Source organism: Notamacropus eugenii, chromosome 5 (genome assembly GCF_028372415.1).
Source record: "Notamacropus eugenii isolate mMacEug1 chromosome 5, mMacEug1.pri_v2, whole genome shotgun sequence".
Taxonomy (NCBI): domain Eukaryota; kingdom Metazoa; phylum Chordata; class Mammalia; order Diprotodontia; family Macropodidae; genus Notamacropus; species Notamacropus eugenii.
In genome coordinates, this window is record NC_092876.1 from 233,577,105 (window position 1) to 233,602,525 (window position 25,421).

At 36.8% G+C, this 25,421-nt stretch overlaps 1 protein-coding gene across 2 annotated transcripts in view; it reads right to left on the reverse strand.

Annotated features, from left to right (window-relative positions):
• Positions 1-18,965, reverse strand: part of SLC25A12 (solute carrier family 25 member 12) — a 115,146-nt gene extending 96,181 nt beyond the window's left edge. The window contains exons 1-3 of one of the 2 annotated variants that reach the window (XM_072612304.1): positions 18,838-18,965; positions 17,789-17,842; positions 3,502-3,644 (exon numbers count right to left, since the gene is read on the reverse strand). In XM_072612304.1, coding sequence (XP_072468405.1) covers positions 3,502-3,644; positions 17,789-17,842; positions 18,838-18,849 — 209 coding nt within the window. In that variant the 5' untranslated portion in view covers positions 18,850-18,965. Of the gene's footprint in view, positions 1-3,501; positions 3,645-17,788; positions 17,843-18,183; positions 18,417-18,837 lie in introns of those variants that run through there. The other variant, XM_072612305.1, reaches the window with a different exon arrangement.
• Positions 18,966-25,421: the final 6,456 nt, after the last annotated feature.

The following is a 25,421-nucleotide window of genomic DNA, read 5'->3' on the forward strand; positions in this document are numbered from 1 at the left end:
ATAGAGAGGTAAGGGGTGGGAGAGGCTATGACTGTGGAATGCTACATTCTCTGACAGACACGGTCACTAGGCACTTTCTTTTGGTTACACTTAATGGTTTTTCTTTATTACAAGGGAAGCCTCATTCACACACTAGCTGTGTCACCCTGTGTAAGTCATTTGACCTCTGTTAGCCTCAGTTTTTTCAGCTGTAAATTGGGGATAATAATCATACTAACTTCCCAGTTTGTAAGGATCAAATGAAATAATTATAAAGTGTTTAGCTCCATGTTTAGCATACATTAAGTGCTATATAAATGTTAGCTGTTATTATCATGATTACTACTATAATTATTAGGAAAATAAGAATTTCTGAAAATGACTATGATGTATAAACAAAAGATATCAATAAGATTTTTTTAAAGCAGTATAGTCAGCAAATGATGCACAGAAGCATTTGTGACTTTAAAATAAATCACTTCACAATTCTGACTCGCCTGTTTCCATCTTTCATCCCATATACATTTTGTATTGTTACAAGGTAACCATATTATTCATTTATTAAAAAGAGAACAGAGAAGCAGTATGCTTGTGAAAGTAGAAACATATTCCTAGGACAACTTTAATTACTTTTCCTTCTTTAGCTTGTTATAGATTCTCTTCTGATATTACTGGCAGCGATCTATAATGTACAAATGTACACCTCTGACAGAACTAAGCTCATGCTTCAATATGGCATTCTCTGTTTTCCCCAGGTCCCCCAGGTTCAATTTAACAAAGACCTAATGGCCCCCCTAAATAATTGATACATAAATTTTATAGCTGTTATATCACATGCACACATACACACACACACACGCACGCATGCACGCACGCACACACAAACAGCATTTTGCTGTTCATCATAAACACCAACAAAATAAATTTCTGAAAATGGGGAAAACTTAGATTCTTCTTCTGCTTTAAGAGAGAGAACAAAGCCTTCACATGAAATCCTGAGTAGGAACAAATATAGAACCTACAATTCCATAAGTTACAGCTTAAAACAAGCAATTGTCTAAACATCTTAGATTTCAGATCTAAATCGTACAATAATAGTACCTCAGATACCTGCATATGAAGTATAAAATAATTTTACTTTTCATTTACACGAAAGACTTCAAAGTTTTAGTTAAAACTAAGAAAGAGACATTTGGCTAATTGTTTCTACTTTTAGACAATAAACTGAACTATTTATAACACGCCCAACTGCTCTTTTATAATATGTGACAAAAAGCAAATGCCCATATAATATTCTGCTTTTACTTTTTGCCCATTTGGGGGTAAAGTTGAGGGTTTTCTGGCTTTGAGAATATAAGAAAATTAGTAGAACAAAGATCTGGGCATGGTGCAGGGAGCTCCTTATGCTAATTTATCTAAGCCACTCCATCCCTACTCATTTCTGGTCCCTTATGAATACAAATATAATTATGAAATGCTATGTAGAATTATTTGTGGCATTTTTTCCATTTGCAACTAAAATGAAATTATGAAGCACCTTGCGTTTGGGTAAATGTACTCACTGAATTATACTATCAATTCCTCTATCACTTGTTAGGGTGAAAAATGAAACGAGAAAATGTATTCCCTCACGTGTAGAGTGTAGGAAGAAAATGGAAGGAAAGGGAAATATTCAGAAGAGAGTATCCAAGTTATATATAATAACATCAGTGTGAAATATTTCATTGTGAAAAGAGGTACTACCATTTTCTCTTCCTTTGAGTATAGAGATTAGTCAAGCAACACATTGTCAAAACATGTTTCCATTACTATTTAGCATTTAAGACAAGAAAAATTCAACTGTAAACAGATTATATGTAAGCTATCTCAGGGCAAACTAATTAAATAATTCTAATAAACAATGAAAATCTGAATCATTTTTGGACATTCTAAGAACGACATACCAATTTGAAAATGTATAGTATCAAAAAGAACTACATTCATCTCTAACCCAATTCAAGGTGAATTATCAAATGAAATTTGATTCCTAGCTTTTTCAAGTGTTTCTCTTACATAGATTTCATTTCTTGAATCTTTTGGGGATAGTTGCAATCATCTGACAGAAATCAGAAGAAGTAACTAAGGCTTTTACCTATACCTTGATTTCAGTTGTCTTTTGTTCAAAAAACACACTGAACTAAATGTTAATAACAAAAACTACAAAAACTTTAAAAATCAAATAATTATTTTTTGTTAATTATAAACACTGAAATACAGTAAATTATGTAATCAAAGAAGATTATGTGATATGATATGTAAATAAATTCTAAGAAAGCTATATATTGCCATACTTTGTTGTATGAATTATCCTACATTACATTCAGGTTATAAGCAACTCAAAAAAAGAAGCCTACATTTTAAAATATACTCTTTAGGTGACTAAAAAATCCTCTCATATTAATAATACTAGAAAACTTATTCTCTCTGGTTTTAAAAGTAATGTATATCTTCCTAACCCATTTTACAATTGAAAAGAAACAGGAGAGTTAAGAGGTTTTCAATGTGAAATGAATGAAATCTCCCTTTTAAAAAGGTGGACCTATTTTTAGCAGACTCTTTCCAATTCTTTTTCAGTCAATACCCACTCCTCTAATAATATTTTTGACCTGCTCTCCTCTAACAACTTAACTTTTGGCTCTACTTGACTGTATCAATAGTTCTTTCTTCCAGAAACGAGGCCAGAAAGCTTTAAAAAATAAGTGAAACTGCATTGTAACAGAAAAGGAAGGAAAGGAAGCACTGGAAAAGACGTGGACATTGTGTAAATTGGACTTGGAGAACACTTAAAAAAAAACAAACAACTAACAGAAAATGATCCTGAAGCTACCAGGATAATAAGCTCCTTTTAAAAAAATTAAGGTAGAGATCTGTAGTAGATTTAATTAGTTCTCATAGACCTGTCTTTGGACTGGTAGATTTCTTTACTGAATACTTCACAGTGGCTTTACCAGATGATATAACCATTCATAAAATTGTGAATATACTATAACTTTGATATAAAAACAAGTACTTATATATTACATATTTCTACTATAACATCCTTATACTTATATAAAAACTAATATATTTCCACTTTAACTTCTGTGTATTTCTATAAACCAAATGTCTACTCACAACCTGCAGTATTAACAATGGATATTCTCTCTTGCAATCACATAAAAAAATATATGTGATTCAATCACAGATGTTTTACTCATTTAGGGCTCATCCTTGTGTACATACAAGTAAACAAAATTCAGTGTCCTTTCTCTGTGCTATAATCCCTCTTATTGTATACACATATTTTTAATTTTATGTACAATCCTAAAAAAAAATACATAATTCTCACACCATAATTCTTACCAGAAATAAACAAAAGCATTTTAAACAAACACTTGGTTATATTTTGTTTCAAAGTTCTAGGTGGGTATTAGTTTCTCTCTCTTTTTAAAGACTGATCAAATAGCATTTATTTTTTTTCAGAAAATGGTTTCAATTTCTCACCCATCCTTGGTTTGATCAGCTACTCCTGCCAAGAGCTGCACAGTCCATGGATTATAATGTTTATCAGCATATAATCCAAGATAACGCTGGACAAAATCCTCTGGGGTCATGTAATGCTCTCCATCAACCTCGGTACTGGCATACTACAGAGGGAAGAAACAAATATTATAAGGATAAGAATAACTTAGATGTTATTTTGTAACTACCAAACAACCCATGAAATAATAAGTTAAAATTCATCTGTGAGCTTTCAGAAATTGTTTAATTCTCAACTACCCTATTCATTACCTCAAAATAGCTCTATCTTTATCTACTCTCTTCTCTTTCCCATCTGCCTTAGAGGAAGAAGAGACCCTCCTTTTACCAAGATGAATACCTCCATCTAAGACCTTGATCACAGCTTCTCTTGCCTCAAGAATACTGCTTAATCAATCATTCTTCCTCTCTTTAGTACTTCCACTCTCCTTCTCCAACGGCCCCCTTCTCTTCTACTTATAAATACACTTAAACATACTTGCATCTTAAAAATCAAACAAAATCCTTCTCAACTTAGCTACCCTATAAAGCAACCATACCATCTCCTTTATTTCTCTTCACAGTGTAGTCAGGGGAATGCTGGTATCAGTTCAAACTGAGTATAAGATGTCAAATTTTCATTGTGAGCATTCAGACTTCAGAAATAAGCACACACTACAAATGAGGGTTTGATTTATTATTTATTTATTTGTTTGTTTTGTTAATTGTCTAGACTTAAAAAAGTGATAGAGAAAAAATGTTATTGATGCAGATTAAACTTTTCCATTGAGCTATTTATTAAACATCTACCCTATTAAGTTTACATTTATTGCCTCCATTCCGTCTCGCCTACACTATTACTACCAATCCTGAACCAATCTTTATACATCAATCTTTAACAAGTATTTTTGAACACATCACCATTGTGTTCAAAAAAAATTCTCAATGGTTCCCAACTCCCCACTGAAAAAAGTTCAAATTCATCTTAGGAGGCTTAGAGTCATTTTTGTTTACAGACTTGAGGCAAGGACTCTCTCTTGGCTTTGCATTTCCCATTTCCTTCAGGCATAATATACTACTTTGTGGCACACATAAGTGCTTAACAAATGTTTGTTGACTGAATAATCTTAGATATTACCTAAGATCCCCATTTAAAATGTTCCATACTTCTGAAAGTCTCCATCAACAACTGCCTTTGATTATTCTATCAGCAGACATTTTAGTCACACTTTAAAATTGGCAAAAGAATTTACATATGTAATCTCATGGCTGCCTTACAACAATAATCCTGTGAAGAACTGCTACAACTATTATTACCCCTGTTTTATAGGTAAGAGAAGTGAGGCTTAGAAACCTAAGGGGATCACTCTTGGCCACACATCTAAAAATTATAGAGACAAGACTTGAATTGGATAGCCTCAAACAGCCCACCCCCCAGAATAGTTTTTACCACAACATAAACACTAATTGACATTTGTTGGATTGATATTTATTTAAGGACTATGTCAAATTTAACATTTAAATTTTATTCACTAAACTACTGTAATAACCTCCTCGCTGATCTCCTAAGCTTTCTCCCTCTCCAGTCTAGCACCCACATAGCTACTGAAATGACCTTCCTAAATAAACAGGCAGCTAGGTGGTACAGTGGATAGGGTTCTGGGCCTGGAGTCAGGAAGACTTGAGTTCAAATTTGGCCTCAAATACTTACTAGCTCCGTTACCTTGGGCAAGTCACTTAACCCTGTTTGCCTCAGTTTCTCATTTGTAAAATGAGCTGGAAAGGGAAATGGCAAGTCCCTCCAGTATCTTTGCCAGGAAAACCCCAAATGGGGTCATAGAGAATTGGACATGAAAATACTATTCACATCCAGAGGAAGAATTATGGAGTCTGAATGCAGATCAAAGCAGACTATACGCTGTCTCTCTTTTTTGTTTGGTTTGTTCTTTCTCGTGGTTCATTCCATTGATTATAATTCTTCTATGCAACATGCCTAATGTGAAAATATGTTTAATGCAAATGTCTATGTAGAGCCTATATCAGACTGCATGCAGTCTTGGGGAGGGAAAGCAGGGAAAGGGAAGGAGAGAGAGAAAATTTGGAACTCAAAAGCTCGTGGAACTGAATATTGTAAACTAAAATTTTTTTAAAAAAGAGTTGGACATGACTGAAATGACTCAACAACAACACATAGTAGCCCCAGTCATGTCATTTTCAGGCTCAAAAACCATCACTGACTTGCTAGGACAAAATAACACTTTTGGCCCAAAGTAAGCATTTTTACATGAGCATTTGGGGCCCTCCACAGTTTGGTCTGCAAACTACCTCTCCAACCTTATTACTCATCATCATGTACTCTTATATTCTGATCAACTGGACACATTCTTCCCTTATTTTGTTTTATTGAGATGCAAGGCTAGAAAGCATTTGCCCTCCTAAACTCTGACTAAACTCTTCCTCCTTCAAGGCAACTTGGGTACCATCTCCATGAAACCCTTCTTGATTTTCCCAGCCAAAAGTACTCACTATCCTCAAATTTTCTGAGAGAATTTTTTCTGAAACTCTCCCTCATTTCTGTTTTGTATTATATTTGTATATCTATATAGATCATGTATTCCTTAAGAACAGAAATCAAGGAACTTTTTATCTTTGTTGCCCTGGAGTCTTGCTTATAGTAGGTTCTTAATATTTGTTCAATTTAATACCATAATTCAAAGAAAGAAGTCATAAACACAGAAGGCACTTAAAATTAGGATGATGAAAGAATGTGCCTCTGTGGTTATCTTGATTCTTGCTAGTTATGTTTTTTCTACTTTTAGCTGTTGTCAAAACTCTAATGGTTTACTATTCAGAGGCTAAGAACCCATCTGATTCACCAGAAGGTATATCTTTCTTCTAATTTCTGAGTTTGCTAACACTGTGACCAACATACACCCAGGGAGGGTAGAAGCATATTGTACTTGTTGCAGAAACAGCACATCATAGTTTTCTGGAGACTGAGAAGCAGTGACCTGTAGAATGCCAAGAAGTGAGGATGCATTCGCTCAAGCTACCAGGGCCACAGCTAACAAGCAAGAAAATAATTGCTTTCATTGTTATTACTCATTGAAGTCAGGCCCTATTAGTGCCAAGATTTACAAATGATGCTACAGAGAATCACTTTCCTTGGGGTTTTTTTCTTTTTTCTTAAGTGTTTTTTCCTAACCCTCCCAATCTATTTTAATTTGATTTTAACAGAAAGATAAAGTATAAACAGTCTTAGGTATAGCTGAGAGGGGTGAAAAAGTCTTCTCATTCACAAGAAGTATTGTGCTTGACTTCTACAGGAGGCAGTTAACTAATTAACTCATTAAATTAAAGGCAATTACTTGGCAAATTCAGTGGGTGTTTTGTCTGAGGAATGGCAGTCTAAGACTAGTAAGTAAAGAGCTGAAAAACCCATGCATGTACTTGGACATACATACATGGTCTTTAAATAATAATCACAGATGACATTTACAAACATTACAGATTTTTAACACCACAATAAACCTATGAGTCAAATAGGGCAACATTCATCCTCAACCTTATTTTACACATAAGAAAAGTGAAGCTCACAGTTGTTAATCAATTTGCATGAACATTAAAAGAATGGATTTCAAAAGTCAATAGTTAATAAACCCTTATTAAGAGTCTATTTTGTGCCAGACATTGAGCTAAGTGACCCAGATACAAAGAAAGGAGTCAGTCCCTACCCTCAAGGAGCTCACAATCTAATTGTGGAAAACAACACTTCAAAAGAAGATAGGGGAAAGAGAGAGGGTAGAAGCGTACCCATCACTGGAGCACAATAAAGTACAGAGGAGTACAGCCAGAGAGGAAATTATGAGATGACTGCCTTGGGACCCCTTCTAAATGGAAGATCTGAGAGGAGCTCTCCAATATCTGTTCTTTAATCAGAGAGAAGGAAGGGACCCAAGGGCAGAAGATGTGAGGACCTGGTTTGAAGGTTTTTGCAATAATCTAGGCAAAAGATAATAAGGACCTACACCAGTGTAGCTGTATCACTAGCAGAAAGGAGAATTATGAAAGATGTTGTGAAGGTAGAAATGACAAGATCTGGCAACAGATTGGATGTGTGGGCTGAGCGCAAAAGGAGCTGAAGATGATGCTAAGATTGGAAAGGTGGTGCCCACAACACTAATAGGAAAGTTGGGAAGAGGCAAAGGTATAGGGGGAAAGATAATGAGTTCAATTTTGAACATGTTCAGTTCAAGAGATGTCTAAGATGATGGTGATGGAAGACTAGAGCTCAGGAAAGAGATGAGAGATGGAAACACAGAACTGGCAATCAATCATCTACATAGAAATGATCATTTGAATCCATGAGAGCTGATGAAAACATCAAGCCAGATAGTACAGAGGGGGAAAGAGTAGGGAGGAGACTCAAAGCAAGGCCTTGGGAAACATCCAGTTAGTAATCCTGATCTGGATGAGGATATAGCAAAAGAGACTAAAGGATGGTCACACAAACAGAAAATCAGGAGAACAATATCCACAGGAAAGACTAACAGTTGAGAAAAGGCCATTAAGAAATCATTGTGTTTGCCTTCTCAATGAGGGGGAGAAAAAAGGGAGAGAATTTGGAACTCAAAATTTGAAAAAAGAATGTTAAAATTGTTTTTACGTGTAACTGGGAAAAATAAAATATTAATTTAAAAAAGGAAGAAATCATCGGTGACTTTGGAGAGAGAAACACTAGATTAGGATAAAAAATAGTTGAAACAATCCAGAAATCATTGATGATATTTAATCATTAAATTCATTTCAATTCCACAAGCATGTGTTATGCTCCTATCATGTACCTGGCACTGGGCATTACCGCTCCCCCCCAAAAAAAGGCAAAAACCAGTCTTTGTCATTGAGGAGCTTTGATTTTATTGTAATGTAGGTAATAAAATATTAGGAAAATAAGCTATCATACTTAAATAGCCTTCATGTCTCCAACGTAGCTGTATTTCCACTATGAATATTTTATAATGACAACACAACTTTTCACTAGGAAATAGAACATGGTCTAATTTTAGGTAAACATCTGGATTCTTTTACTGACCCTGCCTTAAGTGAATCAAAGTGATTCAAATTATTCAAATGGAATGAGATAAGAAAAAATAAGAGAAAGTGTCTGGGGGTCTGCCTCACCCAAGCTAACCAACAATGAGTTTCAATAATTCAACAGCATGCAAAGGATTTAGTATTAGTATAATAATAATACCCACTTTGAATCCAACCAACTTCTAAAGTCTGCAGTGAGAGTGAACTCAAATGATTATGGAAACAATTCATATAAACTTAAATATACTTTAATTTTGAAGTCAGTTACTTGCTATTTCAAAGATGTCTTCTTAACAGCTAGGAATCCTAAATGGGCACCAAGTCAAGGACAAGTGAAAGACAATCCCAGTGTGAAGGCAGCACTGGTATAAAAATAGTAGAGTGGCTATTTCTTGGTCAAACTTTTCAAATGCAACTCGACTATTTTTCAGGCAAAAGTGTACATTGTTCTGATAAACTCAAAACTTAAAAAAAAAAGTTACGTTTGTATAGGTGACAGGAAAAACCTAATATTCTGAAGCTTGGAAATTAGGCTGATTTCCTTAAGATAGAAAATACTGGTAAATTAAGTCTAAGTAGTTGCTTGTTAAAAAAAAAATAAAGAGGTAAGTATCACATGCAAATACATGGTGATTAGATCAAGTTACTTCCAGTTCCAATGAGGTCATGATATCTGGCAACAGTCCAACACATCAAGACCATGATTACCCAAGTAAACTGATTTGGCAAATTGCCTAAATTTATCAGTTATTGAATCTAGTTTTAAATGACCTTGGGATTTACAAAACAATTATCACAAGCTAAGCTTAGGGACTGAAACTAACAGGGTCCATATATAACCTTAAACCACATCTGTGTAAGAAACAAAATGAAAATTAAAACCAAATAATATGAATGTTTACAAGTCAAAGTTCATGGAACCTTTGTTTAAGTGTTATAAACAAACTACAGGCACATTTTTTTCTCTCAAATTTATGGGAAAAGTATTTTGAATGGAAAAAAAACTGCAAATGCCTAAGAGAATAATTCAAATCTGGAGCATCTACTTTGCCTGATTTGTTTCTTCAGGTTTTCTAACATGCCTGAGGAAAAGAGTTTTCTTTAAAAATATGCATACAATAAATGTAACCATGTATCCAAAAACAATACTTCTGGGCAAAAATCTGGAAAATACTCCCAGAGATTAATATTTCTTAGCACTTCTAAAGGAAACGTCTCTTCACTGGAAACAAAGTATATACTGTAAAAACTACATTTCTCCCATTCATTGAAAGGCATCATTGTTGTAATGAACAAAGAAGACTAAGCCAGAAAACTAAGATTCTACCCCTAATTAGTTGTGAGGCTGTGCAAGGCACTTAAATTCCTTATCTAAAATTGGGGATACCACAACATTCTCTGTGTCAGGATCAAATGAAATAATGTAAGTGAAAGCAATCTGGAAGCTCTAAAGAGCTAAACCAATGTAAGGGCTAAAACATAGTAATGGGCAAGCCATCCAACAACTCTCTCTGTAGCTAGCTAGCTGTCTGTCTGTCTGTCTGTGTCTCTTCTCATTGGGTTTACCAAACAAGTGGGAAGAGCTATTCTAATACATTTCTTTGTCTTCAAAAAAAGGTTTCTTGAGTTTGGCCTCTATTATTAGCCAGCTCACTAGGGAGATCAGTCCTGACTGGCCTAGGTAAACTTCCCTGCTTTTCCAGGGTGCAACATATGACACAAACTGCTGCATGACTTTGTTTCACCTGAGAACTTATGTAACATTTGCTTTTTAACATCATTTTGATTTCAACAGCGAAATAATAACAATGTCAACAGGGTGTGGTAATAAAATACATAATTGCTGTGCATTTCATATAAAGCAATGTATACATGACCAGACACCAAAAATAGGTACAGCATGTACTGGGGCAAGAATTGAACACCACAAAGCTACTCCCTCCTGATGGTCGTTCCCCCTTTCCTGGGCTCTGTTTCCAACAGAAGCCAAATTTAGGCAGGAATGTACGCCCTTTAGCAGCATGGCATGCTCTTTGCACAACCGGTTATGAGCAAAGCAGGCCTACAAAACTTTTCTAAGGCTGTAACAAATAGGTCATCCTGTTTCGACCTTCTGGTCTCTTTGTAACACAAAAACATAAGTTATACTGTAAAAAATATTCTAACAAGAAGCAGCAAATACCAAACCTATTTAGCCACGCAGATCAAGAAAGACAACTCATAATAGCTAAAATTTTTTAAATTATGCAAAGATCCTCAGTGCATTAACATCAATATAGTTTCACACACATAATTTCTATGGTTTTTCTTGTACATTTCACACATATATCACATACGCATATATATGCATACACACACACACACACACACACACACGGACTATTATACCACACCCTTGTTCTGTACAAATAAAATCCACAAAGAAACAACATCTCTGAACAAGCTGACCTATTTGCTATTCTGAAAATTCATTCTATCTCCTATCTCTGTTTTTACGTAGGTTCTTTCTCCAGGCCTGGAATGCACTCTCTCCTTACCTTTGCCTGTTAGAATTCCTTGCCATGTTGAAAGCTCTATTCAAAAGCTACTTCTTACATGAGGCCTTTCATGATCCTTTCCTCCAGCTTCCATTTCCTCCCTCTCAAAAAAATTACCTAATCTTAAATTATGCACATATTCTGTATTTACTTACATGTGTATTTGCTGTACCCCTTGATAGATTATATGTGCTCCTTATGGATAGGGACTATTTTATGTTATTATTTCAATCTCCAGCACCAAGCCAAGTACCTGGAACATAACAGGCACTTAATACATGCTGCTTGCTTGATTCGCTCATTTTGCTTTGGACTTTATTTTTGTATTGTCCACTTTACGGAAGCTTACTGCCAAATAACTATATACTGTTTTCCCAAAAAAGGAAAAGTGGGGAGGGGTTGATAATTTCACTTGTTAATCAATGAAATTAGCTGCTAATATACATGATACACAAACTCTAAAAATATTTTTTTCCCCACAAAATGGCCAAAATTCTTGAAAAGGAAAATGGTGACCATAGTGAGTAGAGTAACCAGAGTTAGGTTTCTAGGGCAGATGAAGTTGAACAATTAATCTGCATTGTTCTCAAAATAAACATTCAATTTCTTAGTCTAGGTAACCATGGGAACATATAAGGAAAATATTGTGTGTGTGTGTGTGTGTGTGTGTGTGTGTGTGTGTGTGTGTGTGTATCTGGCCAGTTCCTGGTTCTTGACAATTGAGGTACAGCTCATAAGGACTTGTGATACTTAGACATTGGTAAGAAATAGATCAGCCTGAACAACCACCAATATTTCTGATTAAAAGAAGCCTTTTCTTGGCAAGAAGAAGGAAGATAGTAGATTTTTTAGTTAAAAAAAATTCCTCCAACCAAAAGGAGTCTCCTTCAGGGCCCATAAACTGGTATACTTTGAAGTATATCTAAAAGCGAGCAGGTCTCCAGCTCAGTGCAGCAGCCACATCCTTGAAGAGCAGTTGATGCTGGTAGAGACTCTGACACAGTTAACATGAAGGTTGCAGTTTGGCAGAACAGAAAGGGAGCTGAATTTCAATCCATTCCCAGGTTCATACTTTTTTAGCTAAAACTTCTCATCAAAATTTACCCTCTGCTAGCATAATCTCTAAGAACCCAGCCTTTGGGAGCCCAACATCTTGATTCTGCAATGAAGCCCTGTAGTTTACCCATGTTCATAAATACATGCATACATATATGCTGGTATATGCATACACACATATTTACTAGTTTCAAGTATCTCAGTGTGGTCTGACTAACTAAGCAAAATAACAGTCTAATAGAATTGAGAGAACAAAGTTATCTTGTCTTAGAATCAGTGGGCAATTCAATAGTAGAAGACTTCTAAGGATGCTAACTTGGAACCAGCTCAAGAATGGAAAAGGTAACCACAGTGAGGAAAATCCAAGGAAACAGAAATACTCCAGCTGACTCAAATTAGGCAATCATCCATGGGGAATCACAAAAATAAATGCCAATAATTAGCTCAGGCACCAAAAGGAAGGAAATATCTCCAACTTTAAAAATAAGGCATTTTCTAATGAACATCTCTCCAGAAATGATCACTTGGTGCCATGTTGGTATTATTTTCCTTACCCATTGCAAGCTATCAGAATAAAAATATATTCAGACCATTTATTTAATCCTATTATCATTTTTCCTCCCTTTATGTTGTAACATATACAAATATGTAGGTTTGGAATAATGGGCACTTACCACCCAATTCTCATTTCTTTTGATACTAAGTAGCATTAAGTCTTTCAGTTAAGGATGAAAAATACAATTTCTAAAAATTTTATTTTACCAAAAATAGTTTCTGATAATTTTAGCAAATAAACACAGTACAGTTCTACAAACAATAATCCTCAAATAATCAAAGAGAGTCTTGAAGATTCTTACTATCTTTCACCCTACCTGCCCTCATTCTTCTCTGCTGCTGGGTCCATCCTCCCCCCCTCCTCCACTTTTGCTACCATATACTGTAAATGGAACAAAAGCAAGTCAGTGAGAGTTATGGATGAGAAAGAAGCAAAAAACCAGGGAATGTCCTTAAGGATAACAACAGTACATTTTAATTTAACAATTAGCTTAGAAATTATTGCACAGGTGACCTGGATAGACATGAATTCACTCATTGCGCTCTCAGGTCAAACATCTGGGAGACAGATTGGGTATAGGGACGAAGAATGCTATCAGATACCATTAATGATATTTGTGAACACAGAGAATCTGGTCTCTTCAGATACTAAAACTGACAAAATACAGCAAGGCAGAATGACAGAGTAGAAAGTACACTGGTCTTTGCCTTAGGAAACCCAGGTTCAAATCTGGGCTGACAGTAATATGCTCTCAAGTCCTGCAATTCATCACTTTCAGAGCTTCATTTTTTTATCTATAAAATGGGGAAAATAACACTTTCACATCTTCATGGGATTTTTGTGATGAGCACTATATAAACATGAATAAGCATTATGTATACTACTTCATATTGATACAGTATTTCATATAACAATTCATAATCAGAATGAAAGGGACCTCAGACATTACTGAGTCCCATAGACAAGAAAACCAAAGCTCCGAGATATCAAATGATTGGCCCAAAGTCACACACCTTGATACTTTGTGACAGAAACAGGACTGGAACTCAGCTCTCATGATTTTCCATCAGCATACTTAACACTCTCCTGCAGTTGCCTCTTAGGAAAATGACAATGTGCACTCATAGTCTTGAAATAATAATTCTTATGTACCCAAATAAAATGTGATATCTTATCTCTGAAAGAAATGAGGCAGAGGTTATCCTGAATTAGGTAGTCCCAAATAAGAGCTTTCAGCAGAATTGTTCAACATTTAAAGTAAGCCTTTATTCTGCATAGTCACCCAAGTGATTCCAAACCTAGTCTGCTACCAGGAATCCTCTCAAAAATCAAACCACTCAGTAAATAATAGTATAATCTACATATGTGACACTTTCCATTCTCCCTTCCTCCTGAAAATCCTACTCTTGGCTTTCACTTCTTTGAGCCTGCTTGTTGTCTTCTGCCTTACCCCTTTACATCTAGCAATCACCTGTGACCCCATACTTGATTTTCAATTCTCATTCTGTACTCTCTCCTTTCAATTTTATGGGTTCAACTGTCATCTACACAAACCTCTACATCTAACCTCACTCCCTCAGTTTCATGTTTCAGTGACTTGAAGAATACATTTGTCAACTGAAACTTGAAATGTTAAAAATAAATTAACAATGATAATAACAGTTCACATTTTTGTGGTACTATGAGGTTTACAAAGTGTTCTTCTAATGACGCTCCCAAGAAGCAGGCCATACATTTTGTAAATTAAGAAAATGAAGATAATATAGGTGAGTTGACTTGTCCAAGGTCAAAGTGATCATTAATCACAACTGGGTACTCAACCCAGATCTTCTAACTTTAGGGCCAATGTTCTTTCCACTACAACTCAGCTGCTTCAGGACTCCCTCTTGTCTTCTCACCTTCCTGAAAGCCCAAAATTAAAATTTCATTGTTATTTTTCACTTCTTTCTCTCTTTTTTCATCTTATGCCTCCTGGCTATCAATTCAGGCACCGAATTCCATAAATTTTAAGAATCAAATGTTAACTTTGGAAGGTACCTTACAAATTATCTAGTCCATTCTCCTCCTTTTTACAGAAAAGGACACTGAGCTTCAGATTTCAACCTACTTCCCCACAGCAAATCAGTCAGTCATGAAGTCATAAGTGGAGCACAAGTCTCCTGCTTGCTAGGCCTGTGCTCTTCCCACCCTAAGAATGTCTATGGCTCTTTGAATAGGAAACTTTACAGTGTCTCAGGATTTATCTCTCTCCATTTCCACAGACAGACCTCTTCCAGATTTGTGTTGCCTCTTTCCTGGTATTATTGTAATAAAGAGTCTGGCAGGTGGTCATCCTTCCTCCCTCCAAGTTCTTCTCTCTTTAATCCATCATATACACAGCTGCTGTTATTAACAGCCTTCTATAAGCCCAATTTTCTTTATATCCTATTTAAAAACCTTCAGTTGATCTTTGCTTTTTCATATACAAAGTCCTTTGCCTAATATTCAAGGCTACTACACAGTGCAGCACTGTTTATGTTAAATCCTTTGATATCAGGGTTTGTTCTAATAGCTTTGTAACAAGAATCATCTCTACATTTTGCCAACAGTTCCCCATTCCACACCTTTCTAATTTCATCTCAGCATTCCACAAGACGGCTGTTGTTCTCTAGCCAAACCAATCTGTTTGTTGCCCTCTCCATTCAACTCTTTGTCCTTGACAACCCTCTTCTTCTTGACCTGCCTACAACTACTGTTCCTCAAGATGTGGTTAAAAACTCATATCCTATGGTAAAAAGAATTCTAGATTTAGAATTTTAGGAACTGAGTTCGGTTCCTATTTCTGCAACTTGCTCTCTGTGACCAATCAAGTTATTTAACTTCTCTGGACCTGGGTTTACTCTTTTGTGAAATAAAGAGAGTTAGACTAAATGACCTTGAATGTTCTTTCCAGCTCAAAATATGTGATTCTATTATTTAATTCTAACCACATCCTGTATTATCCTACTCTGATTCACCTTTAGGTACAAAAAAGGATACAAAATACCACAGTGAACAAGTATTTTTATTTTTCACTTACTGACATGTTACTTTGCAACTGTCCTCAGCATAGCTCAAGTAAATATTCTGAAATTTCCTATGCTGTAATCACTATACTCAGAGAGCCTGGCCTCTAAGAATTCATCAACCAACAATAAGTGCTCAAAAGAAGCCCATTAATGAGTTCCACCTTACTTATTGCTTTTTGGTGGGATGGGGGAAAGGAAAGAGTGTCCAGATTTGAGATTTCATCAGGGTGCGAATCAGCAACTCATCTACTATAAAGTTTTAATCTGAAAAGATATTTTATATTACAATTATATTGTTCAGTTGGTGCCAACTCTCATAAAATGGGGCTTGCAATTTCTTTGTTCAGCTCATTTTATAGATGAGGAAACTAAGGCAAATAGGGTTAAGTGATTTGCCCGGGTCACACAGCTAGTGAGTGGCCAGATTTGAACTTAGGAAGAAAAGTCTTTGTGACTCCAGGTCAGGATCTATATCCACAATGCCACCTGAAAGGATATTAAGGTGCCAGAACATTGTATCTAAAATATTCAATTTAGTGTTGATAAAAATTACATGGAGAAAGAAAAAAGTCTGTATTAATCAGAAAGAATTCAGTTGATTTCTCAAATATACAAAGGTCTATAAAATACATCTGGTAACTTTGTCTGGCAAACAAATATAATGGTATAAACAACCGTCAATGGCTGGAAAATGTTTATTAGTTTTAAGAATATTTATTACGAACTAAGATTTTTAAACCACAAATAAAGTCTAAATAACATTTCTATTGCATTCATTGATATTATTATTTAGTTGGAAGTTACATCTATTATCAGATGTTTCTAAAACCTAGGCAAAATAACCTTGTTTACTCAATCTTGGTCTGTTTATCAAATCTCAATATTAATACATATATGTATTTAAATTAGTCTACAGTACACTTAAACCCAGCAGGCCATGTCTTCCATTTTTTTAAAGTCACATGAACCTATTACTGTTTCTAAATTATCACATATCTAAAGGGACCACTTCATTTTACTGACAAACAGAAAGCTTAAGTGTCTTGCCTAAGGTCAGAGTTGGCAAAAGCTGAGACAAGAATCGTGGTTTCTTGACTCCCACCACCATGTGCAGACATCACAACAACTTAGAGAAAGCTTTTACAATAGTCAACATTCATTCACCCAACTTTAAGCAAATGCCTACTATATGCTAGCAGCAGGCACATGCTAAGTGCTGAGGATACAAAAAGGAAAAGGAAAACAAAAGACTACAGTAAAATACAAACTTGGCTTATCTTACTTTCAGTTTTATGTCTAAAGAACACTTTCCTGTACACAGAACTTCTGAAACATAAGAAAGGAAAGTAACACACACACACACACACACACACACACACACACACCACCCCCCAAGTGAAAAAACAGGTCAGAGCCAAGGTCATAGTCCTGAAGTCTGAGCAGACTTCAAGACTGCTGTATATTTCGAGATGTCCTTTAAAGAATTCTACAAAGGAACATTTTGATACAAAGACAACAATAACAAATTGTTTTTAAAAGCACAAATACCAATGAACTCAGAGTAAACAAAAATGGGTTACAAGTTATCAACTTAGTAACAAGCTGCATTTCTCATTTATACATTACGGCAAGAATTGCTTATGATCAAGAAAGCTATTACAAATTTCCAAGGAAGAAAGAATTTCAGGTACGATAACCTATGAATTATTCTTTTAAGAGAATGAACACAAGCAAATTCTGTAATTAAATGGTAGGAAAATTGGAAATTCTTTTACTATTTTCCCAGAGATCTCTATATATACATCTCTGAAAAAAATGTAAAAAATGTTTAATGAAATGTCTCTAGTATATCTAAGAGGCAGAACCATGGGATGCACTGTTCAGCTCTGTTTTGAAAAATAATAGGCCATTTTTGAAAGTTAAGGTCTAACCATGGCTCCATGTAAATCCCAGTTAAAACTATGACGCATAAACAAGTTTACCTGCAGGAATATGTTTCTTAACTCATGAGGATCACCTCGCTTGGTTGTCTGCACCTATAAGGCCAAAAAAAAAAAAAAAAGACTGGTTAATGCTTCACCACAGAAATTAACTACAGTCTAACCAGGTAAGAGTTCACTTCCAGACAATCAATGCGCTTATCTCCTTAATAAGTGTATTTAGCTTAAATTCAAAACAAAAATAAAAGACACCAGCTGTTGATTACAGCTATCACAGGGGATGGCTGTGACCTGAAGGGCAGAAGGATAACTAGTAGTGTGAAAAACTGGAGGAAGCTGCAAACTGAACACAGGGTGCTTCAGTAACAGAGAAGTACTAAGATTAAATAGTTAATTTTTTCCCCCATTCTGCTAGCAACACAGGAGCAAATGCCCACCTCCACACCAAGAGGCCAGGAAGGGGTCAGCAACAGGGAAGTGAAAATGCCCAAGTTAAACTCATGGCCTAGCAGCCTTTCCAGAGGAAAACGATCCTACTTAAAACATGATGCCGGTGAAATGAAATAAAAAATCGTCTTCTTGCTACTCCGCATTAAGACTGTGGCAACATTCTCAAAAGCTTTCAATTCTGCAATCTGCACTGCTAATACCAACGTTGGCCCGGATTACTGAACTAACGCCCCTAATTACCGCAATGAGGTCCCTAATCAAATATCCATTCCCTTCCCCCACCGCAAGTCTCCCTCCCACCTTGGCCTGACATGCAACTTCCTCCCACCCTCTTTCCGCCACAATTTCCCCAAGCTCACGGTGTATGCCCCCGAATCCTCCCCATTGGCAGGGTGCCGGAACCAGATTCATGGTCCACCCAAGACCCTCAAACTCCCTGTCCCTCCTCCACCCCTCCCCCAGGCAGGCATCTTCTCCCAGCCCATGCACAGCTTTCCTCCCGACCCAGGAGCTAGACACCCGAAATGCGTGTATCGGAGAGCGAAGCAAAAACGGAAATGCGAAAAGAGAAGAAATTAAAAAATAGAAAAGCCCCGGTAACGTTTCCTATGCCATAAGCAGCAGCAGATAGTTGGAGTCACCTTGACCGCCATGCTGTGCTCGGAAGCCGGGAGCGAGCGAGTGAACGAGCCAGCGAGTAGAGCTGTCAGGGTGCGCGCGCGCCGCCTCCCTGGCCCAAGGCGCGCGCGCCCCTATGCAAATGAGCCCTGGGAGGGCTAGGACTCGGACCCCTTTGGGCTGGGGGCTGTCCAGGTGCGAGGTCGCGAGGCCGGGAGGGGAGCGCCCAGACGAGAGAAGCCCTAGCCGGAGGGTCGCATGCCATAAGCTGAGCTGAGTTTGCTGCTTAGGGGCCCAGAGGCCGCCGCCACCACCACGGAGAAAGCCTGGTTCTCCTTGGGCCTCTTAGTGGGTGTGGTTTTGCACACTGTCTCGGGCAAGGCTTGGGCTCTAACCTCTGAGTCGTTTTACCCCGACGCTGGGCACGATTCCCAAAGGTTACAGAACGCTACCAAGTGTTACTATTGCCAGTATTACCACAATAAATAAAAATGACAAATAATAACAACAAGGATTCAATATTGTTTACATTGGGGGGGATTTGAAAGCAAAATGAAAAGATTTGATGAATGTTTTTCTGACTAGAGTAGGACTGGGCTCCTCCTCAGGGAAGATCCAGTTAACTTTTGAATCTTTTACCATTATAAGGTCTTATTGGCAATATCTCCCCCTTATTCCCACCTTTCCAGGGCTCAGCCTGTGTCCAGTAGGTACAGATAGTCTAGAAGTAACTTCAAATTCCATTCTCCATCCAACTTAGAAAACAGATATCTGTATTCCATTTCCTCAGTTTTTTATTAAATTAAGATTTTCGTTGTCTCTTTATAGCTTGGAAAGACATTCCTCCTTTCCTGACTACCTCTACCACACTTAGAGCATATGATAATTGATATATGCCTTTCATTGTTTGAAGACACTGCAGCTTTATAAAATAAAAAAATTACAAAGTAGAAAGAAGGATCACAGGTCATGTGGTCCAACCACTCCCTAAACAGGAGTACCCCTACTTTGTCTACAAGGTACCTGACAGCCCTTGCTTGAGCTGAACTGCCAAGCGTTCAAACTATGCTTCAGAGAGCACAACTCCGATGGGCTGGCCATGTTGTTCAAATGCAAAATGTACGCTTGTCAAAAAGACTATTTTATGGAGAACTCACTTGGGGCAGGTGATCACATGGTGGTCAGAAGAAGTGATACAAGGACACTCTCAAGGTCTCACTCAAGAACATTGGATTTGACTGTGCAACATGGGAGACACTGGCACAGGACCGCTCAGCATGGCACAGCAGGTGCTGTGTTCTATGAGCAAAGCAGAATTGAGATAGCACAAAGTAAACGTAGGATGTGCAAATTTGGAGTATCTACCCCAAATATTCACATGAACTATCTGTGCCCAACCTGTGGTAGAGCATCCCAAGCTCGTATTTGATCTGATCAGCCACAGTCAGACACACTGAAATTTCACTTTATCATAGAGATGTCATTTTGGTCCTCATCAAAGACAAAGGACAACAATCAACCAACCTGACAGTTAATCATCCAGACTCTACTGGAAAATCTTTAATAATAAGGAATTCTCTAAAGAGTTCTAACAGCTTAAGCTGTTAGAAAGTTTTCTTTATCTTGAATTAAAATCTGCCTCTCTGGCCTGGAAGGACTTTTATGATCTGATGCTGAGTGAAAGGAGCAGAACCAGGAGAACTTTGTGCACAGCAACGACCACAGTGTGCCAGAGTTTTTGCTGGTAGGCTTGGAATTTCGTAATAATGCAAGAACTTACTAAAAAAAAAAAAATCCCAATGGTGGATTTCTAAGGCAAAATGCCTTCCACACTCAGAGAAAGAAATATGGAAGTCATTCGCAGAATGTAGCAGATCATGTTTGTGTGTATGCATGTCTTTGTGTATCATGTTTTGATTTGTCATATGATTTCTTCCATTTATTTTAGTTTGACTACATAGCATGACTATAGTGAAAATGTACTCAATAGGAAAGTATATGTAGAACCTATACAGAATTGTATGCGGTCGTGGGGGGGGGGGAGGGAGGTAGTGGGTGGTAGGTGTGGGAGGCATAAAATCTTAATTTTATGGTAGCGATTGTAAACTATTAAAAATAAGAAAAATAAATAAATAAATAAATAAAATAAAATCTGCCTCTCTGCAACTTGTACGCATTACTTCTAGTTCATACTTTTGGGACCAAGAAGAATGTATCTAAAACTTCTCAGTATGTCAGCCCTTCAAATGCATGAAGACTGTAGTATTCAGGGCCTGCCTTCCCTCTCTTCCTGTCTTCAGATTTCATTTCTCCTGCCTCACACCCTGGCTAGCTCCTCAGTTTCTTCACTTGTAAAATGGGCACAATAATACCCCTAATACCTAATGGAGTTGTTGTGAGGCTTAAGTGACATAATATATATTTTTGTAAACTTTAAAGCACTGCATAAGTGTTAGTTACTTTATTATAGTCCTCTAGACCAAAGATCCCTAGTCACTTCAACTAATTTTCATATGACATGGCCTCCAGTGCTCTCACCATCTTGGTCATCCTTTTCTGGAAATTCTCTAGCTCAACAATATTAGTGAGACTGTTAAAATATTAATGATCTGGTGTCAGTAACTGAAGTTTATGTTACAGATGTCCCTGACCAGGAACATTGGAACAGTCATCTCCTTTTTACTTGACACTATGCCTCTATTAAGATAACTCAAGGTAGAGAATATAGAATCAGAAGACCAGAGTTCAAATTCTGCCTCTGATGACTATCAATCAACCAATCAATAAACATTTATTAAGTGCGTACTATGTGCCAGGCACTGTGCCACTGTGCCCTGGGGATTCAAAAGGGCAAAAGACAGACCCTGCCCTCAAGCAGCTTACAATCTAATGGAGAAGACAACATGTAAACAAATATGTACAGAGCAAACTACATACACAGGATAAATCAGAAATACTTAACAAAGAGAAGGCACTGGAATTAAGAGGGGTCAGAAAAGGCTTCTTCTAGAAGGTTGGGATTTTAGCTGAGACTTAAAGGAAGCCAGGAAGGTCAGTAGTAAGAGTGGAGAAGGGAGAGCATTCCAGGCATGGGGGACAACCAGAGAAAATACCTGGAACTGAGAGATTAGAATATCTTGGTCTTGGAACAGCCAGGATAGAAGTGTCACTTCTGGATTGAAGAGTCCCTATTATGGAATAATATATAAGAAGACTGGAAGATAGGAGGTAGGTTAGGATATAAAGGGTCATTCAAAGAAGATTTTGTATTTTGATCCTGGAGACAAAGAGAAGCCACTAAAATTTACTGAGTCAGGAGGGGTGTGTGTGGTATGTGTGTGAGAGACAGGATCAAACCTGCACTTTTTGAAAATCATTTTAGTGACTGAATGGAGGATGGATTGGAGGGGGAGACTTGAGGAAGGCCCACCCATAAGGTAGCTACTGTAATAGTCCAAGCATGAGGTGATAATGGCCCACAGGGAAACATGAGATTTGTTGCGAAGGTGAAATTGACAGGCCTTGGCAACAAATTAAATACAGAGGGTGAGAGATAGTGAGGAATTCAGGACAACTCCTAGGTTGTGAGCTTGAGGGACTAGAATGATGGTCTTAGAAACGTGAAAGGATACAGAAGTACCAGCCTCACGCAAGCTTTGGGTGAGGGAGGGCCAAAAACCCTATACAGTGCTAGGTAGGCCAAAAAGACTCTGAACCTAGTGACTCCGCTTGAATGTGCTCCAACTTTAGCTACACTGCCAATTCACAATCTATCTCCTCATCATGTTGGTAGTAGACCAAAATGTTTAGAAGATCTGTATATACTCCATTTTGGGAAATAGAGTTCTTCCATTATATGTTATGTACCTTTCAGGAAGCAGGTTTCCCAATCCCTTCCCTGTACAGGATTGCCACAGGCCTCTTGTGACACATTCATACACCAGAATTTCCTAATTTGTTGATCTGTTCCCCAGTTTATTACTGTACTCACTTTCCAGTTCTTCACCACTACAAAAAGAGCTATTATTTTTAGTCATTTTCTTCTTTCTTTAATCTCCTTACTATATTGACCTACTAGTGATATTGCTGAATCAAGGTTCCAAATTGCTTTCCAGAATAACTGGATCAATCATAGCTCTACCAACAGCACCTAAAAATCTGAAAAATATCTATATCTTCATCTAAATCACTGATGAAAAAATGCTAAATACATATAAGTCAAAGATAAAATCCCTGGATTATTCTACTACAGGTCTCCCTTCAAGTTGATATAAATAGAACTGTCAGACTACTCTTAAGAGTCCAGTCATTCGAACAATTCCAATCTAGCCCTCTCTTCTCCAGAGCCATCACAGTCTAGTGGCAGGACAAAGTCAAGACAACTGGTGATTGCTCAAGATGCAGTGCGTGACCTTGGTATCTTCAATATCTAACCAAGTTCTAAGCACACCATAATACCTGCTTCAGCTGCCTTCATGGCCATTGGAACAAATTGTTCTCACCCATCCATTCCACCAGGGGAAGGAGGAGAGAGTGAGGCCAAAGACTTCCCGCAGCTCTGCCTCACTTAAATCCAATTTATTTATGAATCAAAAAAAAAAAAATGAAATAAAATCAAGCCCACATCAATTCACTGGATCCATAAAGATATAATGAGACTCTTAGTAAAATGCTTTCTTGAAATCTAGATTAAACGAGCAAACCTGCCCCCCAAATGGAATGATTATCATTTCTTCTTCTAAATGATCATAAGCCATGTCTTTACTAATACATTCTTGAATATGCACAATCCTCCCTGTTTTGTAGAGCTGGAGTATGATTATGTATTACTGCATATACTGTCAGATTCCATTGTGTTGGCTAGATTTGCTGAACTGTTTGCCCTCTCTTTTTTAAATTATTTGTTATAAGAGATGGTTCTTTGTATTAAGGTTGGATATATTTGAAAATGAAGGCAATATAAAAACAAAAGACATCAATAAGACATTTTAAAATAGTATTAATGATTTTTGTGAGTAATCAAAATCAAGGTCACTGGTTTCTCTTTAGTATGTAGTTTAAAAACTCTTCCCTTTTATTGAAAATTGGGATATTCACCTATATCCAATGTTACAGTACCACTCTTCTTATCCAAGATTTTTCAAAGATCATAGAAAAAGATTCAGCAATCACATCCCCCAGCTCTTTTTCAGAACCCTAGGATGTAGTGACCTTAACTCACAGTAGTCAGTTAAGTGCTCTCCTACTGACTCCTCAGTTATCTTGAGTTTCAATTCTCTGTTAACCATTTTTTTGTTCTTTTCTCCCCAATCTGAAGATATTTCTCTTTTTTTAGAGAAAACAGAAACAAAATAACTTAATGGGTGTTCTTGTTCTGCATTGTCACTGACTCATCCACTCAGAGATACAGACATTTTCCTTCTTTGAACTTCATTTTACTCCCCAACGGAACTAAAAGACCCTTTTTATTATCCGTAGCATTTACCACCAGTTGTGGTCTATCATGAGCTTTGAAGTTCCTTATACCCTCCTTATTGGAACACATGATTCTTTTGTAATCATTTTGAGTTTTCCTTTCTTCTATCAATTGTACCTGTCATTTAAAAATCTTAGCTGGTCAAATCCTTATGTATCCACACAAATCTATTTAGATAGCTCAAAATTTTCCACCTCATCAAAACTATTTTTATTTGTTTTCAGAATTTCATTTCTCAAAGCAGTTACGTGTTCTTGAAAATTTCTCATTCCATTTGGCTCAACTTTCTCCATAAAATTTTAGGTAATGGAAATCTGCCTCTTCTTTCTCTGAAATCATCCACTCTTTCAAAATAAAATTCATTTGATTGCATCAGTATTTTACGCCTCATTTCCATTCCAAAATAGATATCATTTAAGTTAAAAAAAATAATGAAATTAGAAAGGAAAATAGAATTTTCTATTGGCCAGAAAGCTCATTCCATCCCTGATAATCTCCCTACAGGTAGCTTCTCTAGACTAGATCATCAAGGTATTTATTTCTGTGACTTCATCATGAAAACATTCCTTTTTTCCAGTTTCCCTAAGTTATAGACTGAAAAAAAAAGTTTTTTGTGTAGCAAGAGTTATCTATTTCAAATGGAAGAGAAAAATTTCTACTTGATTACTCAAACTGCTAGAATAACAAAGAAAGCTTAGCATTAGGCAGTCTATTCCAAGTGAAGGAAGCAGCAGCACTGTATTTGTTGTACACTAAAAGCCAACATTTAAAAGTGGAGACACTAGATCACAATGAAAGTTTTCTTGATAAGGTATCCACATTTTATGCCTGCTTAGCACCAGCACTAGAAACTAGTAATAAATAGCTAAATAATTAAATGAAGCTCCTACTCTTTGGAAAAACTAAGAGTACCTTATCACTGCTCTCTTCTCCTGATGTTCCAGGTAATGGAAACTCCAATGGATTTTTCACATTTGCCCAGATGTAGTAAAATATGATCAAAATAAATCAACAAATACATATGGAGAGCCTAGAGTGTGCAAATCAATACTTTAGGCTCCAAGAAACGTGCAAAGACATTTAAGGTACAGTTTCTATTGTAGTGATTATGTACTAATATTAGGTAGAACC